This window comes from Ascaphus truei, chromosome 8 (assembly GCF_040206685.1).
Source record: "Ascaphus truei isolate aAscTru1 chromosome 8, aAscTru1.hap1, whole genome shotgun sequence".
NCBI classification, from domain to species: Eukaryota; Metazoa; Chordata; class Amphibia; order Anura; family Ascaphidae; genus Ascaphus; species Ascaphus truei.
The window spans coordinates 103,729,550-103,751,933 of record NC_134490.1 but is presented as its reverse complement, the minus strand read 5'-3'; the positions used below and the strand labels follow the sequence as shown (position 1 = coordinate 103,751,933).

Sequence of the window (22,384 nt, the reverse complement as noted above, 5' to 3'; positions counted from 1 at the left end):
TGTGCCACAAGAAGATCCTGGCACAAATAGCGCTGTTGAGATGGGGTGAGTGAGGCTGGCCCGGAAGGCAGGGCCCCCGACAGATGCATTGTGATGCCAAATGAGACCCTGGACTGATGAATGGAATTACAACGGAGGGTGACCTGGATTCCCCTTGCCTGGGCTGAACGTTAAATCTTTTTCTTAAAAATAACAGTTCTGTTATAAAAAACGACTATTACTGAAATGTTATGGATACATATATAGACACACACACACACACACACACACACACACACACACACACACACACACACACACACACACACACACACACACACACACACACACACACACACACACACACACACACACACACACACACACACACACACACATATATATATGAGACAAAAGGTGGCACTGAGTGCTCATTTGCATGTCATTTCCCAGAATCCCTTGCTGCAGTGGAAGCGCTGTATGCTGGGCGATAATGGAGAAAGACAGGGTTGCAGACCTGTCTAAGACATGCAAATGAACATACAGTAATATTTACAGTTGATATATATATGTATGTTTCATATTTACCGGTTACTTATAGAAGACACTGTTGCAGCTGGGCTACCGGATATTCTTGCTCTGCAATGTGGACCTCCTGAACAAAGGTCTCCCCTCCAATCAAGTCCTTTCAGAGAACACCCTTTCCACCAGGCACCAAACAAAAATCGAGGCAACCCCTTCCCACCAAATTCCCCCACCCCCCTTAATCCTCCCATACAGATTGCTATTAGTCAAAAAAGAAATTACGACACATATCGATCAAAAAATTATACAGTGCAAAACACCCAAGATCCAACTGTGCTCTCGGAAAAGCTACTTGGGAACTAAAATCATAACTCTACAAACATCACAACGTTAGAGGGCTAAACAGCCCTAACAAAAAGACACCTAGCCATGAGAGAAGATAAAAAAAGCTAAAAGTTATATTCTATTATAGGAAACCCACTTCCATTCACATGCCTCCTACATTCGATGATAAAAACTACCCTACAGTATTACTATCTTCAGTCCCAGTTAAACAAGGAGCAGCTATACTCCAAAAAAAATATCCCACATTACAGACAAGAGTAAGAGACAAAGAAGGCCACTACATAACAGGATGCCTTTATGGTATGGGTATCACAATAATAAAATTACGCGCCGAATGAAGGGAGCTCTCAATTTTGAGGATTCTTTTCGCAACTCTGGGCAGTGAGTGCGTGATTCTGGGAGATTTCAATCTGACCCTTGACGCCTCAATTGATAAAATTCCATAAGAAGCATGTAACTCCTTGAACTATTCTCTCGCTTGCTCCATTTTCTCAACACCGATTCTCTCCTAGACCCTCTACAATCTGGCTTCCGCACTGCTCACTCCACGGAAACAGCCCTCACTAAAATAACTGACGACCTCCATGCTGCCAAAGACAGAGGTCACTACACTCTGCTCATATTTCTCGACCTCTCATCAGCATTTGACACCGTGGACCACCCTCTTCTCCACATTCTCCATACTCTTGGTATTCGGAACAAAGCTCTATCCTGGATCTCATCCTACCTCTCCCAACGTACTTTCAGTCTCTCTTCTGCTAACACTTCCACCTCCATTGATCTCTCTGTGGGGGTACCCCAGGGCTCTGTCCTGGGACCTCTTCTCTTTTCTCTGTACACACTCTCTCTAGGTGACCTAATAACATCTTTTGGGTTTAATTATCACCTCTATGCTGACGACACACAAATATACTTTTCAACACCCGACCTTACACCTGCTGTACAAACCAAAATTTCTGAATGTCTCTCTGCTATATCATCCTGGATGGCCCTCCGTCGCCTTAAACTCAACATGGCAAAAACAGAGTTCCTCATACTTCCTCCCAAACCTGGCCCTACTACCTCCTTCCACATTACTGTTGGAACCATGATCATTCACCCAGTAGCCCAAGCACGCTGCCTAGGGGTCACACTCTACTCCTCTCTCACATTCGCCCCTCACATTCAAAACATTTCTAAAACCTGTCGCTTTTTCCTCCGCAATATAACAAAGATACGCCCTTTCCTCTGTTGCTCGACTGCTAAAACTCTGACTCAGGCCCTCATTCTCTCCTGTCTTGATTACTGTAACTTCTTGCTGTCCGGCCTTCCTGCCTCTCACCTGTCTCCCCTACAATCTATCCTAAATGCTGCTGCCAGAATCACTATACTCTTTCCTAGATCTGTCTCAGCATCTCCCCTCATGAAATCCCTCTCCTGGCTTTCGATCAAATCCCGCATCTCACACTCCATTCTTCTACTCACTTTTAAAGCTTTACACTCTTCTGCCCCTCCTTACATCTCAACCCTAATTTCTCGTTATGCACCATCCCGACTCTTGCGTTCTTCTCAAGGATGTCTTCTTTCTACCCCCTTTGTATCTAAAGCCCTCTCCCGCCTTAAACCTTTTTCACGTACTGCCCCACACCGCTGGAATGCCCTTCCCCTCAGTACCCGACTAGCACCCTCTCTATCCACCTTTAAGATCCACCTTAAGACACTTGCTTAAAGTAGCATATGAATAGCACTGTGGATATTCTGAACACATGATACATAAAGATTGGCCCTCTGCAGACACACTTACCAGAACTACCTCCTACTGTCTCTGTACGTTCTCCCTACCTAACAATTAGACTGTAAGCTCCTCGGGGCAGGGACTCCTCTAAAATGTTACTTTTATGTCTGAAGCACTTATTCCCATGACCTGTTATTTATATTATCTGTTATTTGATTACCACATGTATTACTACTGTGAAGCGCTATGTACATTAATGGCGCTATATAAATAAAGACATACAATAAAACTCAAAGTCAAGAAAGGCAATATACTTGAGTTAGGCCCGATAAGGAGGAGACTTCATATAACAGACCAATTATTTTGTAACAGGAAAAAGCCAGCTTGATAGAAGGTGCCAGGAATTAACTTGAATAAACCATTGGAAATATTAACATTGATTAGGGTGAGTGGTCTACATGCATGACTAATGTAACTCGGATAACGTAGTAATGACAGTATAAGTTTGTTTGCTTTCATACAGTTCTTTCTAATATAAATTTTTATCCTGCAGTTAACCTATTGTGCTTTTAGTGCAATGATACAGTTGTAAACTAAGAAAACAAACTACTGGGATTTTTATTTGTTATAATATGCTATATCTATACTACAGTGTATTATTTTTCCTAAAGCCCTAGTAGACTGGATGTGTCAGCATCCAGATTGGCGATTGATTGATTGACAATAGGCAAGCATACATCACCGACATGTATGTATGGAGTGCAAGCATGCACTTGTGTATATATGGATATAACGTTTTGCCCAGTAAGACCCTGCAATGTTTTTCCCCCGAGGGCCCCGATAACAGCTCAACACTATTAAACTTCTCAAGGACTGCATCAATAAAATAAAAATACCCCCCTCAATATCCATTTTCTGACGCTTTATATCTATATATTTTTGTTTGAAAAAAACAATAAAAATGCAAGTTGAAAAAAATAATATATATACTTACAGGGTTAATAGTGTTGACAAGTTTGCGTGGCTTGCTGAATTGCATAAGACTTTCCCGGAGATTGTTTAATGGTCCCTCCACAAGAACCTTCTGTTCCTTGTAATAGTTCAGCAGATGATTCCACAGCGGTTGCTTAGACAGAGCTTTTGGGTTTCCCACAATAATTACTCCATATCTAGAAAACGGCCACAGATGTCATATGTTGTAGATGTAAATATAAACAATGATAATGATCTATATTATATACATATAGTACAATAAGGGAGATCATCCGTAAGCCGGTGCTCAAGATCAAAGCAAAGAAACAAGCAGCATGGCTATATATAGTCCATAATGCAAGGTAAGTCAATTTGTCATGTCCAGGAGCTTTTCAACTTTCATACGGCTTTAAACTGAGGTGCTTTAACCTGGTGGATCAATCTTGTAGGTAGGGGGAAGGAGGTAGGGGGAGCAGACAGCCGCGCGCGTCCCACAGCTATGTATATTATAAACATACCAAAAACTGTAGGGATGCCTAAGGTACAAGGAGGCAGTTTTGGAGAAAGAAATGCTAGAAAAAGAGGTTATGCTCTGAAAGGGGAAGTGACCCCTTCTCTGAAGGGGTAATGGAAATTCAAGGTTGCTTGAGATAAATACAAAACTATCATAATAAATTGAAAGAAGCCAGGGATCAAATGGCGTCAAGATTTCAGAAAGCGCTTAGAAAAATGGGTAGACTAAGTGAGCAATGTTGTGTTCTTCTCTGACATCAATTTGTATGTGAACAGTTCTAATAGAAGTATATGTAGATACGTTACAGGTCGAGATTCCTATTTGCGGACAAACAGATGAAATTATGCACTTCAAAGATGAAATTATGATTTTTGAAACGTCACAGATCTTCTCTAAAACTTGACTGAAGTTGTAAAAACTCTGCACACTATACATTTAGCTTAGAAAGAAACAAAAAAGTGTTAACACACCATTAACACAACATTCCAAGTAGCTGCACTCAGTCAGTATTGTTTAGTGCAGTGGTTTGCAAACTGGAGGGCGCAGTGCGCAAAATGGAGAGCGTGCCCCCAAGGGGTGGTGGGAGATTGCAGAGGTCCCGCGCTCTTACCCAAGGCATTTAAATTGAAGGCTGTGGGATCAAGAGGCCCCTGCAATACTCCGCATACCGGGATTCAGCCGGCTGTGTGACATCGCCATGGCAGCGCTGCGACAGGGCTATGTGACGTGACGCGTCAAATGAGGCCGCGGGTCACATGCCCCCGCAGAGTCATTTGACGCGAATACAATGTAGGGGAGGGTGGGGGGGGGGGGGAGGCGCGAGAGCGGGGCAAGGAAGACAGGGGGGCGCAACAGCAAAAGTTTGCGCTCCCCTGATTTAGTGGACTATAATAGTCAGGGCAATCATTTGTCCCATTTGAGGAGTTAACTTTTAACTCCCTTCCAAATGACACATTAGAGTGGCCAACTATTTTCCAAGACGCAAAAATAATTCCCATGGGGATTGAAAAGTTAATTCCTCAAATGGGACAAATGATTGCCCTGTCTATTACAGTCCACTAAACAATAGTGTGAGTGCAGCTACTTGGGATCTGGTTTTAACACTTTTTGTTTCTTTCACATGTACAGTACATATCCCAGTGCACCATAGACATGACTTTATGTTTGTATTAGGTAGAGCGTTGAATCATTGTATATCTTGGTTATAATTTAGTTTATTAAGAACTCTGATGTTGGTCCTCTAAAAAAGACATGCCAAACCGGAAACAAAAATGTATGCATGTTTATTCATATAGTACCAATGTATGCAGAGCTTCACAGAATTATAACACAAACAGTATACGGAGATATTTAAAAAAAGAAAGTGTGCTAAATAGCAAGTTAAAAATAGGAATTAGAAAGCTCTTGTTCGACAGAGCTTATGTTCTAAATTGTGATCTAAATGTCAATGCCGACATACATATTTTACCTTGCTCTTGTCAGAGCCACATTGAGACGACGAGGATCATTTAAGAATCCAATGCCTTGATGCTCATTGGCTCTAACGCAAGAAAGAATGATGAAGTCCTTCTCACGACCTTGAAATGCATCCACACTTGCAATTTCGACTTCCTAAAAATAAACATGGGCGTATTAAATTTTCACAGTTGTTAAGTACTACATAAATGGTTACCAGTAGTCAAAGTGTGATGATACTAGGAGGTATGCAAGTTACAATACTTTTTAATGTACTAAGAGTACCACTACTTGTTTTTACTTACAGAAAAATGGTTCCAATATCTATTTAAAGAAAATATTATTTACTTTAGGTAGCTTTTCTCTAGCATTCTGTTCTCTAAGCATAGTGTAAAACTAACATTGGGGGAAACCTTTTTGACCATATTTTATAACCTGAAATTTTCTTCTGTTTATTTATTTTACAGTAGCAGCACACATATGGGAAGATGCCCCTTCCCACAGATTGGGACTAGGTCTAACCTTCCTCTAAAATGGCTATATCCACTGATGCCATTCACCTACCTGTAGTCAATAGTAATTCCCAAGCAAATAAAGACACAGCTATAATGCAGAACATGTATTTGAAATTAAACTGAAGAATAAATCACACCAGTGGGGAGGGAAGTATTACAGGCTGCCTGGCTCTCAAGCGAGTGAGGTAGGCACCCTGTCTGCCAGCTAGAGTGCCCTCCCCACTCGCTCTGGCTGGCAGGCTAGCTCTCTCTCGCTCTGGTTAGCAGGCTGCCTGGCTCTCTGGCTGGCAGGCTCTCTCCCCCGAGTCCCCCTCTTTTCCTGATTCTGAAGGCAGACTCAGAGGCAGGGGAAGGAGCTTCAGGCAGTATTGGGAGCGAGAGCAGCGGGCTGCAGCAGGGAAAGCTTGGAACTACTCTCCTCACTTTCCTTTTGTTAAGCCCTCCATCCATCTGGGGCACTTAACATCCCCATCTCCACCGTGGGACCCTTAAACAATCCCACCCCCGCCCCCTCCTGCACTTCCACATTTCTTACCTACACTGCTTCCATCCCCCTCATGCGATCAAACATACCCTTTATGAAAAAGTTAAATTGAAACAAATTTTTGGACAATTCTTAATTGTTGAAAAATCTGCTTAATATATTAACATTTTATAAATGAAATGTGTTTTGAAATGGAGAGTATCTCGGGTGAGAGTCATAGGGCGAGGAGGATTTTATGGTGATCGGAGCAGTGTAGGTGAGGAAAGGTGAAGTGCAAACATAGAAAGGGGTTGGGAATGCAGGGCCCTTTGTTCTAATAAATCTAAAAATGTATTTATTTTGAGCAAGTTCTATTTAGATTTAGTTACTGCGATAAATTTCTTAATATAGTTATTGTGGTGAAAATGTTGATATCGCCCAACTACTTTCACTGATCTGCACGGTGGTGACTTGATCTGTCATTCACCACCACTTCCGGTCTCAGAGCACCCGAACCAGCTTTGATTTGGCTGGGGAGCGCTCTTGCAGGTCAGTCATCACTGCACACAATGGGAACATTTTAGGCGCTTGGGATTTTTCTATCCCAGCTGCTGTATGTTGAACAAAGAAAATGATTTTTTTGGACCAAAAAAAAAAAAAGAGACTGTTGAAAGTCAATAGCTGTAGTAGAAGTATACATTAAGAATCGTACATTTTGACACTGTACCTGGTAGAGTTTTGTGTGTAAGGAACCACTAAACTGCATGTACTGAACCAGGTATGACCGCTGGCCTTCATATGGAGTGATGATACCAATCTGATCAGGTTTGGCACCCGCTTTAAGAAGCTTTGTAGTGATCTTCTCCACATTAGCAGCTTCCGTTCTAGCAAGGAAAGTAAATGGAATTAAACATTTCAAAAGTGAAACATTTTAAAATGAGTTCAGTGCCAACATGGCTGGAAAAAAAATTGAAACCAAGAGCCATACACATTTTGCTACAGTGTATAACAGTACACAATATAACAGTCAAACAAGATGGGTAATTTGGTTTCCCCGTGACAGAGCATAAAAGGTAGGTTTTAACAAATTGAGTAGTGAAAACTACTTGCTGGTACATACCTAATGAAGGGCACAATGGTGCATTTAAAAAAAACAAAACTTTTATTACTGCATACACATGAATAAGATTCCCTGACTAGCGCTTTCCTCAAATTGCACCAGCAAGAGTGTGTCCTTTAATAAAATTGGCTATACAGACTGCTGGTCGTCAGACAGCTTTCAATGGGCTACTGGAGTGAGGCCAAAGCCAGGTGACCATTTTGTCTTTAACGGGCATGTACTGCCCAGAGGTTAAAAGTACATGTATATCAGTACAGCTGCTTAAATGTTGCAGGCAAATGCCAATATAGACTGTATACCCTGCCTATAGACTACCTTCAGTGGCTAGATTTTTTTCTAAGCTCTATCCCATCAATTCAGCCACTGAAGTAGACAAATGATGTTCTGAACAAACATAATATAATGCCCTACTGTTATTCATACCGGTTTAGGTAAGAGGTGCCCGAGCTGGCAATTTCTTCTTGCCCCTGGGTCACATAAAAGAACATTGGCTTGTCTGGCTGAGGCCACTGGAAATCAAATCCTTTCTTCACACGGTCCGCTAGAAATACAAAATATCCACTTGAAGTTATGCAGGTAACGGTGGTGCCAAATTAAAATTAACAAATATACATGCAGATTGTAAAGCAGTGGATATCAATCTGTGTTCTAGGGAATCCTAGGGATCTGTGGGGTTCTACTACAAGTTCACATTTTATTCTTTGACACAAATGTTGCCATAAATTAAAAATGCAATAATTCAAAAACTTTATTAAATGCAATACAAGAAACCAGTCGTTTTTTACTAAATTTAAAAGCTCTACCACAGCAATGGTATTCTCTTACAGAGGACAATTTCCTTGGGGCTTTACCATGTCAAAATATTTTTCTGTGGGGTTCCACAATCACCATACACTTGTGAAGGATTCCACAAGTCTTAAAAAGGTTGAAAACTAGTATAAAAAAAACACCTGCCTCAGATAAATGTACCTGCAGTAACACCATTCTGAAGGGAGCCTTCATAAAAGATGTTGGATGGGAAAGCACTCAGTGCAGGATGCATACGGTACTGAACCTGCAGGCGAATGGGACGTATTCCTAAAACCACAAGTCTTTCAAACAGGGACTGGGACAGTCCTGCCTTGGCTGCTTTCTTACACATCACGACAGGGCCGAGCTGGCAGTGATCCCCCACAAGAATCAACTAAGAAACCAACGAACAATTACAAATCATTACACATTGAACACGCATTTTACAGTGCATGTCATATGCATTACTAAATGAATGAAGACAGATTATAATCCTTGCTGCAGGACTCTCCTTCGGTTAAACAGTTTCATTGACGGAAGCCAGTGCTCATTTAGCTCAGAAGAGTGCATTGATCTTCATTACAAAGCCTTCTGGCTTCCTAGTGCTATTCAAACTGTTTAATTCCTCCATATTTCTTCCACTGGTGTTTTATAGAAGAATCAGGTATTCTTAATGAATCTCCATGCACTTAAACTTTAATAATCTCAAATGATATCCCTAAATAAAGTGTCTGCCGCGTGGGAAGAAACCACTGTTTTTAATATACCAAGTATGATAATTACAAAGTAATATAAATATATACACGTTTAATTGTATTACATCAATTAGTTTCATTTTCTATCATTTTTGTAAATTATGTAATGAGGCTTATTTTTTAAAAAGGGCACATGTAGTTTGCAATCTTTTTTCCTATATTTATCTTTTCCCAAGGCAATCCCCCAAATGTTACCCCTTAAATATGTTTGTGACACTGGTTCTTTTTGACCCTACCAAGGACTGTACCATTTAAAGCTTTGTACAAGTTATACTGCATTATTGAGTCTCTCTTAAAACAAACATTGTAACTGATAAGAGCCACTAGGCTGTTGCGTATTTTGTCCATGTTCCTAGACAACGGTAAAGCATTGGATCTACATATTATATAGATGGATTAAATCTAAGTGTCAGATTGTTGCTAATGAACAATTTAATTGACATTGTGCCTACTTAGACACTGGCAGATATGTTTTAATACTTGTATGAGTCTTTTAAACAGGTGGTGAGTGGCAGATATAGGAAAATGGACAAACGTATAGCAGTAATAAGACCCACCTGTTTTGCTCCAAGGACAACTGGTACCATACACTCCGGTTCAGTGGCTTGCGTACTTTCATCAATCAAAATTGAGCGAAATTGCATTTTTGCAAGTCTTGGATCACCTGCTCCCACACAGGTACAGCAAATCACATCTGCATTCTATGGCAGATGAAAAAAACATTTTCACTTAAAAAAATGGCAATGTGCTTTACTTACATTTTCAACCTCACAAACTTGACAGAACCTGCTCTACTCCGAGTGATGCAGACAATGTTTGGCCTTGCAGGCAATCTTCTGTTGAGCAGTTACGGGGGTGTGCAAAGTGGCAGTGGCTCTGCAAACAATGACAATCACTTTGAAGCAGGGAAGCCTGGTTAAAGGCTACAGCCCCAGTGTTCTCTGCTGCACGCGCGCCTAGTGGCGCGTGCACAGATTATAGCCGCAATCTGCTGATGAGATATGGGATGCGTGGCCATGGCAGGGCCCTTCCATTGGCTGCCCACCATGCACGTGACCGCGTTATAGCACAGGAAGACAAAATTCTGGTCTTCGCTGTCAGCGGACGCATCATAGCTCTTTGGGTGAAAACACACGCGCCCCATTGATAGCTGTGTGGCATGCGCGCCGCCGCACGCGCCGCAGCGGCCACTGGGGATTTACCCTAAAATTCCAGCAGTCGCTACTTGTGACCTTGGGCAAGTCATCTCAACTAGACAATCAAAAATGCAACTCTGTTGCACACTCTAAAGCTGCAGTTCAGGCAATATCCTGCAAGTGTTTTTTTTTTTTTTTAATAAATCAGTTCTGTAGTAAGAAAAAATACTTTTAGCATTTTGTTTAAAAAAAAAAAAAAAAAAACAACTTTGAAAGACCAATTTTCTTGTATTCTATTTTAACAAGCATGCTTGTTCCTATAGCAACGATTTACATTCCCCATATTTAAAGATGTCGCCAAACTTTGCCGATCAATAGACGGAGAACGAATTGACCGGCAGCTATGCAGTTCTTTAGGTAAGTAGAGATTGCCCAGATAAAACTATTGAAGTTAAAAAAAACGGGAGCCTGAACTGCAGCTTTAAATAATATAAATAGTAATTTTCAACACCTAGGTCTGGGGCGATTAAAAAAAAAGAAAAATAAAAGAAGTTTGTTTTTGGCAAGCAACGTGGGATTGCACCTTTAAGCATACTAAAATCTGACATTCTGTAGTACCATGAGAAGTTCTCTTTCAGCTGTTCTCTTCAAAGCGCGGTAACGTTTCTCATCAGCAGAGGATAATTCTCCAGTTTCATCTTTTAGCTGCTGTAACTTCTGGAGCTCAGGCATACTTTGATGGAAAACAAAATACACAATTAATGCCATGTCAAAATTGACACTTAAAAAATACCATTCCTGCTTCCAAAATAAAAAGGAACTTCTTGTATTATATGGACTGTCACCAAATTGTGGGGGTAGAGGTATTCAGTAAAGTACAGGGCAAGCAATAGCCCAGTGACATCCAACGACAGCCACGCTACATTTCATGAATGAGCAATGGATTTGCAAATACAATGCAATATATGTGGTTTACATCTAAATGTGATATGGATTTAAACACCCCCAAAAAGTGGCGCTTTGGTTGAGAAGTGGTAGATTCACTAACCTCTGATAGGTGACAACAGAGCTTGATCATGTGTTACATTAATGGCAGTTAGCATAGGATCGAGCTCCAATACCCCTTATCTGAGCTCATAGAATCCCCGCAGTAGAAACAACATAATATGAAGGTCATGCAAAACTAAATATTAATCCTATTCAGACAAAAATAAAGTTACAGAACTAGGTAACCACAACGTTACCAAGCCAGTTGCATCATCTAGCATACCAATACGTCTAATAAAAGGTGCAGTTCCCCAAAATGACTCATTGTCAAACAGAACTCAATGTAAAGAACTTTAAAGTAAATTACCAACCTTCATGGTTTTTTTTTATATGTTATTGATTTTATTTATATTTTTTGAAAGGCGACAGTCTGTATAGTGTTCACATGGCAAACACTGCTGTTTAACTTGCTCCACCACACAATGCAGCACAGAGTCGATTTCTGTACAGAAATCAGAGACTTAACGCTGTTTTATTCAGAATTTCTTTTACAGGTCTCTGAAGTTCAGTGATGTCAAAGTGAGCGGGGTTTGTCCTACACTAATGGACCAGCAGATTTTTCAAGCCCTGCATAGTGTGCACAGTTGTCAAAATGGCTGCTGATAAAGCATAATTAGGATGGTACTGCAAAAATGGACCAATTGTACATCTATAAGAAGGTGCCTGCCCCTCAATGTGTGGCTACACAAACAACAATGAAAAAACAAAAGTGGCAGCATTCAAAGTGTGGAAATACGCAGGTCTTATTTTTTTTTTTTAACAGGGGGTATTGCATTTTTAATTTGTGCAAGAAAAGATGGAGATACAGCGTTTCTGGTCACTTCAGGTAGGTGAATAAACAAAAACATACCATTGTGCCTTATATACCCCACCAGTAATAACCAGGATAAACAACATCCACACCCAGGTAACTCCGGGTTAAACCCGAAAGAAGATGCAACAAAGAGGCTGTTTACGAATCAACAAGGTGTGATGACGTCATCTGCTACACGCTACGTTCCATGTTTCCACTTAAAGACAAACAGACTTTATGACAAACAACAAACTCCCTCTAGGTATATAGCAGGTAAGTGAGTGAATGCATCAAATATAGAGATCAAAGTGTGACTCAAACAGTATATGTGACTGTATTAGACAAAGTGATAATCATAACAAATTAAAATATTTGTCATAAGAGCAACTTACAATTTATAAATATCACTCGTGTACCCAACACAGAACATCCAAATCAGAAATCGGAGATGTTAACTCAAGAGAAAACATCCATCATGGACCTCCAGGTCTTAGGCTGCGCTTATAGTCTCAGCGATGGCAACGCTCGCCAAAACAAGTGTATATAATCCATCACGTTCACCTATAGTAGGAGAGACTTATAGTAGGTCACGATTGCTGGAAGTCAATGAAAATTGATTTTTCAGCGACCACAGCGGGCACTTGAGCGGTTCAGCCAATGAGGGCGAACTGCTCATGGCCATGACCCGCCACGCCCCCCGTTCGCACTGAGCAAAAAAAACTGCTACAACGGCAACGGATGACGTCACGCCACCAGGACTATAAGTGCGGCCTTAAATAGCAAGTTCACAATAGACAGGGTCACCGTTAACCATGTCACAAAAATATAATATCTACAAAAATGGTCTGAAATCCATAATTTCATTCACATCCTTTGGTGATTACAATTAATTGATCCATTTATCCTCACACTTCAGGGAGGTTCTCTCCTCTTTTAAGTGATATTGTAAGTCAATTACGTTTTCAACTTATTGACCATATATTATGTTTAGCTTCTAAAAAAATCAGTAGCAACTTTAGAATCTTTAGGAACATCAGGTGACCGATACGCCTGTCTTAATAGAAAATTTATGTTTTGTAATTCTCTTAATAGATAATTGTTTTACCAACATATACACAGGGATAATAAAAAAAAAAGTGGGGGGGGGGGGGGCCTGGGTGCTACCTAGTGAATTACACTAGGTCTGGTAATTCACCATCTATTTGGTCATAAGTTCAGTTCTGATTATCTTCCATCATTCATTCTGTGCTCCCCTATTTTCTGTTTCTTTTTCATATACACATGGACACCATAAAAAGGTAAATACAGTTGGAATCACATGTTAAGAGGTTTAATATCGCATAGTTCTTTCGTCTTAGGGTGTTTAAAAGTAGCACCTCTTATTACTGAATTCCAATTAATGCAATTCAAACAGGGATAGGTATCCACTTTTTGTGTGCTGAAAAAAAACTCTGTTCTCACTCTCAAATGAGTCTGGAAGATTCCTAATGTTTCTGCCTCTATCATAAGCAAGCAGAGGGGGTTTCTTAAATAATTTTGAGAGTGCGGCGTCACTAAGAAAAATCCTCCCAGAGTCTCAGCATACAGTGTCCCATACATTTAGAAGTACAGTATTAGCAAATTTAGATAGAGGTAAAGGATACCCGCTCAACCTATACAAATTAAAAAAATGTAAATAGATAAAGTGTCAGTGCATTAGGGGAACGTGAACTTAAGATCGCAAGAAGAGAGGTCCTGTTTAACAGATCTCCTGGGTAGAAGAAAACAGAAAGACCCCAAATAACAGGCACTCAAACACCTATTTAAGCAATAGGACTGATTGAAGGCAGACAAGCAGAATGACTATATACAAATGAGGGATTCATTAGAACGGATTAGGACAAGGTGCAAATATACGGAAGACCAAGCTAATTAGTCCCCCAAATATCAGCAGATATGAGGATATGAAAGAAAGTTTAAAACCCATTTATGGCAAACGAATTAAAAGAATGGGGGGACAATTGCTAACATGGCATAAAAATCTACATAAGACACTGGTATGGTCAACCGCACTAGGGTCAGGAGGTAATGTCTATTTTACCCTGATGAACAAATATGAACTCTTATTGCTGACAAGAGAGCGCAGTAAAATACAAGAACTCTAAAATAGTCGTGTATGCAATCAATCAAAATAGGCACTGTGGTAAAATGTGCAACACTTATAACCAAAAATCTCTCCTGGGGTGTAGAGTAACTTAAGCAGAGAAAGTATCCCCATAGCTTTTAAAGTACGATATGCATAGCAGAGTTTAGTGCATAGCAGTTGCTGGCAAAAAAATGTGAGTTTGGCCATTTTTCCAGCTACCACACTTCTTGTTATAGCTCGATAAAAAGCCGTTTTAAAAGGGCACTTAACCAGCATTAATGCATTTATCGAAGTTTAGTGAATGGGCCCTTAAATGAGGTGGTGCCCTTGTGGGCATGGATTACACGAAATACAGAGCAGAAATATTGAATCAGTTATCATTATATGATTCTCTCAAGCGATATAAACTATTCAAATTAAAACTGTGGTGGATGGGCTTATTACTTCCGCGTTCAATGATGGTCTTGATCTTTTATCAATATGTTCTTTTCTGATTAACACATTTCCCGTTCGCCCGGTGTTATACACACACACACACACTTGAAGATACATAAGCATCCAGTGGATCCTTCAGGTTGGCCGATAGTGGCTGGAACGGATTTTATTTTCCAGCCACTGGCAGTCTACCTTGATGTGATCTTTAGACCATTTGAGGACACTTTCTTTTCTATGGGATACTTTTCAATTTGTCACTAGAATTCAGGATTTTGGATGAGTTATTGAAAATACCTTACTTGTGACTTTTACACTTCTATTCTCCTTGAGAGTTTAGGGGCTCTGAAGAATCGTAGATAAGAAAGTCAAACCGCGCTCTTGCTTCCTAACAGGATCTCGTAGTGGATCAACTCTTCCCTCTTGCAGCTGATGTGATGTGAAGGCACCCCTCCTCCACAGGTCCCGTCGCAGGATGGCTCCAAACGCGGGCAACAGCAGGGAATAAAACACAAAAGCGCACCGAGGGTCAAGATTTAATTAAAACATGTTAGTAGTAATAACAATAAAAACTTACATACAAGGGTAAGTACATCCAGTATTAAGGTGCAGAGGAAACAGTCCTGGTGGTGTCCTGGGCATAAAGAGATGGTGCAGAGGCTTACAAGGTAGACCCACGTGCTGGGGCTGCCTGGCTCAGCACCATATAGTTCTTACTTCCGGGTTGCAGCTTCTCGCAGGACCCGTGAATAGTAGCCCACTTCAAATGCCGGTTTCCCAGAGAAACTCACTCCGGCGTGCCGAAGGGTCTCTGGTTGTTGATGGGACAGCTGGGGGTAGGTACACCTGTGGGCTGACTTCTAGCTGCACCGTAGGGCTTTCGCAACGCGTTTCACACAGTGTTGTGCTTCATCAGGCAACCAGAGACCCTTCGGCACGCCGGAGTGAGTTTCTCTGGGAAACCGGCATTTGAAGTGGGCTACTATTCACGGGTCCTGCGAGAAGCTGCAACCCGGAAGTAAGAACTATATGGTGCTGAGCCAGGCAGCCCCAGCACGTGGGTCTACCTTGTAAGCCTCTGCACCATCTCTTTATGCCCAGGACACCACCAGGACTGTTTCCTCTGCACCTTAATACTGGATGTACTTACCCTTATATGTAAGTTTTTATTGTTATTACTACTAACATGTTTTAATTAAATCTTGACCCTCGGTGCGCTTTTGTGTTTTATTCCCGGCTCTGAAGAATCTATTACAGGATACAGGGAGCCTCATATTATATTTAAAATCCATTTGTTACATCTTAACCTCAAAAATAATTATTTTTGATGCGATAATACCTTTGATCAACAAAAATCAAGGGACAGCAATGGGCTTGAATGTGGCTCCGGAATATGCAAACAGTTTTATGGCCAGTTTTGAAAGAGGTTTTGTTTATGGAGACTGGGACTAGATACTTCGATGAAGTGCTTCATGTGCAGAAACAAAAAATTAAGTTTATTGACTTGGTGCCTCAAATGGTGTGACATATGGGAACAATTGATCTATATGTAATTAGTGGGTGCAATATGCGATTATAATGACATAACAGAAAAAGGTGAAGGGCCAAGGGAAGTCTCCAAAAAGAAAATCACATATGCTCACCACTATTCTAAAATATAACATTTATTAAGACCTAATTAAAACATGAATCAATAAGTAAAATTAGTACATAATCAAATATCCAAAATGGACAAATTAAATGGGACACAATGTGTAATAACTGCTTAATAGCCCTCGGAATAACCCGTGTGTCTCAATGGGGTGAGCACTGATTAATGGGAATGCATCTGTAATGCATAGGTGAGAAGGCTTTAGTACCCGGAAGGCAAGTGGCAATAATTAAATTATGTAAACTAGTGCCATGGAGTCCGCAACTGGGAGAAACCTGTGAAAGGGATATTCAAAGTCGAAGAACCCCAAGAGGACGGACAACCTCCAGTTGCGGACTTCATGACACTAGTTGTGCTTCCAGTAAGAGTTTTACTGCTACTGTAGCCTTATTTTGTTGCATACTTAGAATCTACCCTTTGAGACAAGTGCATATTGCCAACACCTCTAGTCTCATCTAAGTATTGCCACTTACCTTCTGGGTACTCTAGCAAACAAATTTGGTTGTTTCAAAGTTGGAACAAATTTGATCACAGGCATCTTCTGGAAAGATACTGACAAACAACCTATTGCTTTCTATTAGATTTCATCCAAAATGAGTTTGACAATGTATGTCTTGAACAACTACTACGGGTTTGGTGAATTGTTTCTGACCCCACCATTTTGTATAAACGTCTATATAAATATATAAAATGGCTAGTAGGTCCAGTAAGAGGGAACAATCGGATAACGATTGAGAAACACATGACTCAAACAAAGAATATTTTGAGAGACAATTTGCTGCAACCAAGGGAATCTAGTAGGGAGTCGCATACTAGGATTCCGTTTATATCTAAATGCACTGCTGCTTCTAAATTTATGGGACGTTGTATTTTGAGACACTGGCTGATTTTTCCGAGTGACGCCGCACTCTATTTAAGAAACCCGCTCTATTTGCTTATAATAGGAGCAGAAACATTCGGAATCATCTAGTAAAAGCAGACTCATTTGAGAAAACACAGTTTTCAGCACATAAAAATTGGGGACCTATCCTTTTTTAAATTGCATTCATTGTAATTCAACAATAAGAGGTGCTAGTTTTAAAGCTGCAGTTCAGTCTTTTTTTTAAATTTATTTTTTTACTTCAATAGTTTCATGTGGGCAATCTCTACTTACCTAAAGAACTGCATAGTTGCAGGTCAATTCGTTCTCCATATATTGATCGGCAAAATTTGGTGACATTATTGCTGGCATATGTTTTTCTTCTGCTTCTGTCACTCAGTGGAAGCTCATGAATATTCATGCACATGCACTGACATGTGGTAGAGAGAGGGCAGGGCTGACAAAGGGGTGTGCCAGGGCTTGTGACAGGACATGAAGGGGCAGTGCCTTAGGAAATGGTTGTTAAAATAGAATACAAGAAAATTGGTCTTTCAAAGTTGTTTTTTTAAAAACAGAAAATACTAAAAGTATTTTTCCTTACTACAGAACTGATTTATTAAAAAAACACATGCAGGATATTGACTGAACTGCAGCTTTAAACACCATAGGACAGGGAAGAACCATGCAATTAAACATCTTTTGATATGCAATTCCAACTTTTACTTTTTATGGTGTCCCTGTACTAAAGCAGCGTGCACAAAGTGTTAGCGCGACGGTTGCAAAACATACATTTCTATTACACAGGCGTATCAGTCACCTGATGTTATTCCTAATGATTCAGTTGCTAAGCATTTTTTTCAGAAGGTAAACAATGCAAGTCAATTACATTTTCAATTTATTGACCATATAAACATCCCTTGAGAGGAGAACCTCCTTCCTGAGGTGAGAATAAATCAATTAATTGTATTGTCTATCACCAAAGGGGATGAATGAAATTATGGATTTCAGACCCTTTTTGTAGATCTATTACATTTATAATGACATGGTTAACAGAGACTGTCTATTGTGAACTTGCTAACAAAAACCTTGAGGTCCATGATGGATGTTTTGTTCCGAGTTAACATCTCCAATTTCTGAATTGGATATTCTGTGTTGGATACAGCAGTGACATATCAATTGTAAGTCATTCTTTATGGTAAATATTTTATGTATATTTGGTATGATTATCACTTCGTCTAATAAGGGGAGTCACTAATACGGTTTATGAGTCACATTTTCAATATCTCTATATTTGATACATTTACTTTTTCACTTATCTACTTTATCCATAGAGGGAGTTTGTTCTCGTGTCAAAGATTATGTTTGAGTTCCAAGTGGAAACATGGAACGCAAAGTGTAGCAGGTGACAATACGCCAGGCTGATTCGCAGACAGCCTCTGCGTTACACATCTAATTTCTGGTTTAACCCAGAACCACTTGGGTCACCTGGGAGTGGATGTCGTTTATCCTGGTTATTACTGGTGGGGTATACAATGCACGATGGTATGTTATTTTGTTTATTCACCTACCTGACGGAGGGCCGAGGTGGCCAGAAACGCTGCATCTCCATGTTTTCTTGCACAAATTAAAATGCAATACCTGCTGTGAAAAAAAGACAACCTGTAGTGTAAGGATCCTTCGAGAAAGCCGAATGTTGAAGGCTGGCAAACGGACTTCCTATCGTGTAAGGATCCTTCCAAGGATTTCCGAACAGTGAATTTTTCCCAACTTTGAGTGCAGCCACCTTCTCGATCATCAAGCATAGAGATTAAAGTTTTACATTCGCATATAGGAATGGAAGAATGAATTCTAAACATGACAACTTCAGTTTTAAAGGCTCAAGTGATTTCTTACCTCTCCATATTTCGAATCTGGTTGTGCAAAGCCAAGAAAGATACTGGAGAATCAATAGCTTCGCGGCTTTTTGCACACAGACGTACTACTTTGAGGCCAGTTTGGTGGATTTTCTCAGTTAACTGGTCCACTGCGATATTGCTTGGAGCGCAAACTAAGACAGGCCTAAAAAAAAAAAAAAAAATCATAAAAAATTTAATAATTTTAAGTAAATAAATACATGGAAAATAACTCACACTTGCATGTAGTCAGTAGCTAAAAATGTTGCCCAGCTTCTAACAAACATATTCAGTTGTTAAACCATAACACAAGGTTATGTTCAAACAGCAGTTCCAACCAACACCAAAACCTATCGCATTGACAAAGATATATCAAATGGTCTCAGGTTTCAAGAACAACCAATGCATCCAAAACCTGGTGAATGTATCTAGAGATATAGGAGGCTTCATTGATCGCACCACTGTAATTGTGAAAATTGTCTGTTTGAAACACAAAAGGTATCAATTAGCTGGTACCCGAGAGGGGCAATACTGAATTTGGTCATATCAAACAATGTAGACGTAATAAATATTCAAGTCCGGAAACATTTAGGTAACAGAGATCATAACATTGTCTCATTTGAAATAAATTATCAAAAAACAGATTACTTGGGTTCAGCAGATTTTAAAAACTGAGGAATAATCTGCAAGTAATAAATTGGGATGTTTTTTCAGGGAAAATGTGAAAAATAAATGGTCAGTCTTTAAAACATGGTTAGAAAAGCACACTTATATTTATTACACAAAGGAATAAACTGATAAAAGAAACAAGTCTAACCCAATGTGACTAAATAAACAGGTAGGGGAGGAAATAGAAAAGAAGAGGTAGGTGTTTAGATTCTTGAAGTCAGAAGGGACAGAGGCATCATATCAGAATTATAAGGAATGCAACAAAAATTGCAAAAGGGCAATCAAATGAGCAAAAATGGACAATGAAAATAGGATTGCAATAGAAAGTAAGATCAACTCTAAAAAGTTCTTTAAGTACCTTAACAAATTAACAAAAAAATGAGAAAAGAAAATGTAGGACCCTTTCAGTGCGAGATGGGCAAGCAGATTATTGGAGATGAGGAAAAAGCAGAGGTATTAAACAAATTCTTGGCCTCTGTGTTTACCAGGGAAGAATCAAGTTCAATAGTAGTGCCGCAGGAGGAAGCCACAACCTCCTTATTAATGAACAATTGGTTAACTGAGGAAGAAGTTCATAGGTGGCTTGATAAAATTAAAGTAAATAAGGCTTCTGGCCCAATGGCATAAAGCCAAGAGATCTTAGGCTACGGCCCCACTGCCTGCGCTGCACATGTGCCTGCCAGGCTCGCGGCGCATGCAGCAGAGTTCCCCGGTCTGCATTGAGCTGCAGGGGAAAAGACAGGGGGGGGAAGGGAGTGACAAGGGGCACGGCCATGACGTCACCCGGCAAGTGCGCCCTTACTGGTTGAACCGCTGTGCTCCATTTTCAGGAAAAACGGAGCATGCAGCGCGGCGGCCACCCCTCGAGCGGGCCTGGCCCCATTGACTAGCGGCTTGTCCCCGCAGCAGCAGCAGCCAGCGGGGACCAAGCCTTAAGGAGCTAAATTGAGTAATAGTCAAACCATTACATTTAATATTCAAGGACTCCATTTCCACAGGCTCAGTACCACAAGATTGGCGTAAAGCAGATGTGGTGCCTATATTTAAAAAGGGAGCTAGATCACAACCGGGGAATTACAGACCTGTAAGGCTAAGGCCCCGCTCCCAGAGTCAGCGCGCCCGCACTGCAGACAGGCGGTGCGCTGACACTACACAGACCGCGATATGCGGTCTGTAGGGAGCGGAGCGGGAGGTTTGACAGGGAGGGGGGCGTGGCTTGAGCGGAGGGACCCGCTACTCTCCCCCCCCTCCCTCCACGGACTTGGGCTGGAGCTGCTGAGGGTAAGTAAAACACACACACAGGCACTCATATACACACACACACACACACAGGCACACACACACACACACACACACACAGGCACTCACGCACTCATACACACAGACAGAGGCAGGCACTCACGCACTCAGACACACACACACACACGCACGCACTCACGCACTCACGCACGCACTCAGACACACTCAGACAGGCACTCACCTGCTTTCACTCCACACTCCTCCCTGCTCCCCGAAGCCTCTCCTCCTCCCGAAGCCTCCCCTCCCCATTGGCTCACAGCCACACCACGTGACGCGTCAACGCTAGGGAACACCATTTTCTTGTGTCCCATAGCGGCTTACGCGCCACAGCGTGTAGTCAGCTGTGCCGCCAGGGGGGACCGGGACCGGCTCGCGAGGATTCCCCTGCTGGTGGGGAACTCGTGACATGGCCGCCCGCGCCAATGAGCGCAGCGGGACCGAGGCCTTAGCCTGCCATCAATAGTGGAGAAGCTACTTGAAGGGTTAATACGGGAAAACATTCAGGAATACCTCAGAAAACAAAATTACGTTAGTAATAGTCAGCATGGATTTATGAAGGACAGATTATACCAAACTAACCTTATTAGTTTCTTTGAGGAGGTAAGTAGGAATTTAGAACAGGGTTATGCAGTTGATGTGGTCTACTTAGATTTTGCAAAGGCTTTTGATATAGTTCCACACAAGGTTAGTGTACAAAAAAAAGCAAATTGGACTCTAAAAATATTTGCATCTGGATTGAAAACTGGTTGAAGGTTAGACAACAGAGGGTTGTCATAAATGGAACTTTTCAGGTTGGGCTCAAGTTGTGAGTGGAGTACCTCAGGGATCGGTACTGGGACCCCTGCTTTTTAACTTGTTTATTAATGACCTTGAGATTGGAATAGAGAGCAAAGTCTCCATCTTTGTTGATGATACTAAATTGTGTAAGGTAATAGAATTAGAGCAGGATGTAATTTCTCTTCAGAAGGACTTAGAGAGACTGGAAATTTGTGCAGGTAAATGGCAGATGAGGGTTAATACAGATAAATGTAAGGTTATGCATTTGGGAAGCAAGAATAAACGGACGACTTACAAATTAAATGGTGATAAATTAGGGGAATCCTTGATGGAGAAGGATTTAGGAGTGCTTGAAGGCAGTAGGCTTAGCAATAATACCCAAAGTCATCCAGTAGCTGCAAAGGCAAACAAGATCTTATCTTGCACTAAACGGGCAATGCATGGAAGAGAAGTAAACATAATTATGCCCCTTTATAAAGCATTATAAAGACCACACCTTGAATATGGAGTATAATTTGGGTACCAGTCCATAGAAAAGACATTATGAAATGAGAGTGT

At 40.9% G+C, this 22,384-nt stretch overlaps 1 protein-coding gene across 3 annotated transcripts in view; it reads right to left on the bottom strand.

The window, feature by feature from the left end:
- Window positions 1–22,384, bottom strand: part of UPF1 (UPF1 RNA helicase and ATPase) — a 355,592-nt gene that overhangs the window by 34,168 nt on the left and 299,040 nt on the right. For 2 of the 3 annotated variants that reach the window (XM_075612986.1, XM_075612984.1), the window contains 8 exons: window positions 19,083–19,247; window positions 10,901–11,015; window positions 9,704–9,847; window positions 8,572–8,785; window positions 8,026–8,143; window positions 7,195–7,366; window positions 5,518–5,660; window positions 3,558–3,732 (listed from right to left, as the gene is read on the bottom strand). In XM_075612986.1, coding sequence (XP_075469101.1) covers window positions 3,558–3,732; window positions 5,518–5,660; window positions 7,195–7,366; window positions 8,026–8,143; window positions 8,572–8,785; window positions 9,704–9,847; window positions 10,901–11,015; window positions 19,083–19,247 — 1,246 coding nt within the window. The remainder of the gene's footprint in view (window positions 1–3,557; window positions 3,733–5,517; window positions 5,661–7,194; window positions 7,367–8,025; window positions 8,144–8,571; window positions 8,786–9,703; window positions 9,848–10,900; window positions 11,016–19,082; window positions 19,248–22,384) is intronic. The other variant, XM_075612985.1, reaches the window with a different exon arrangement.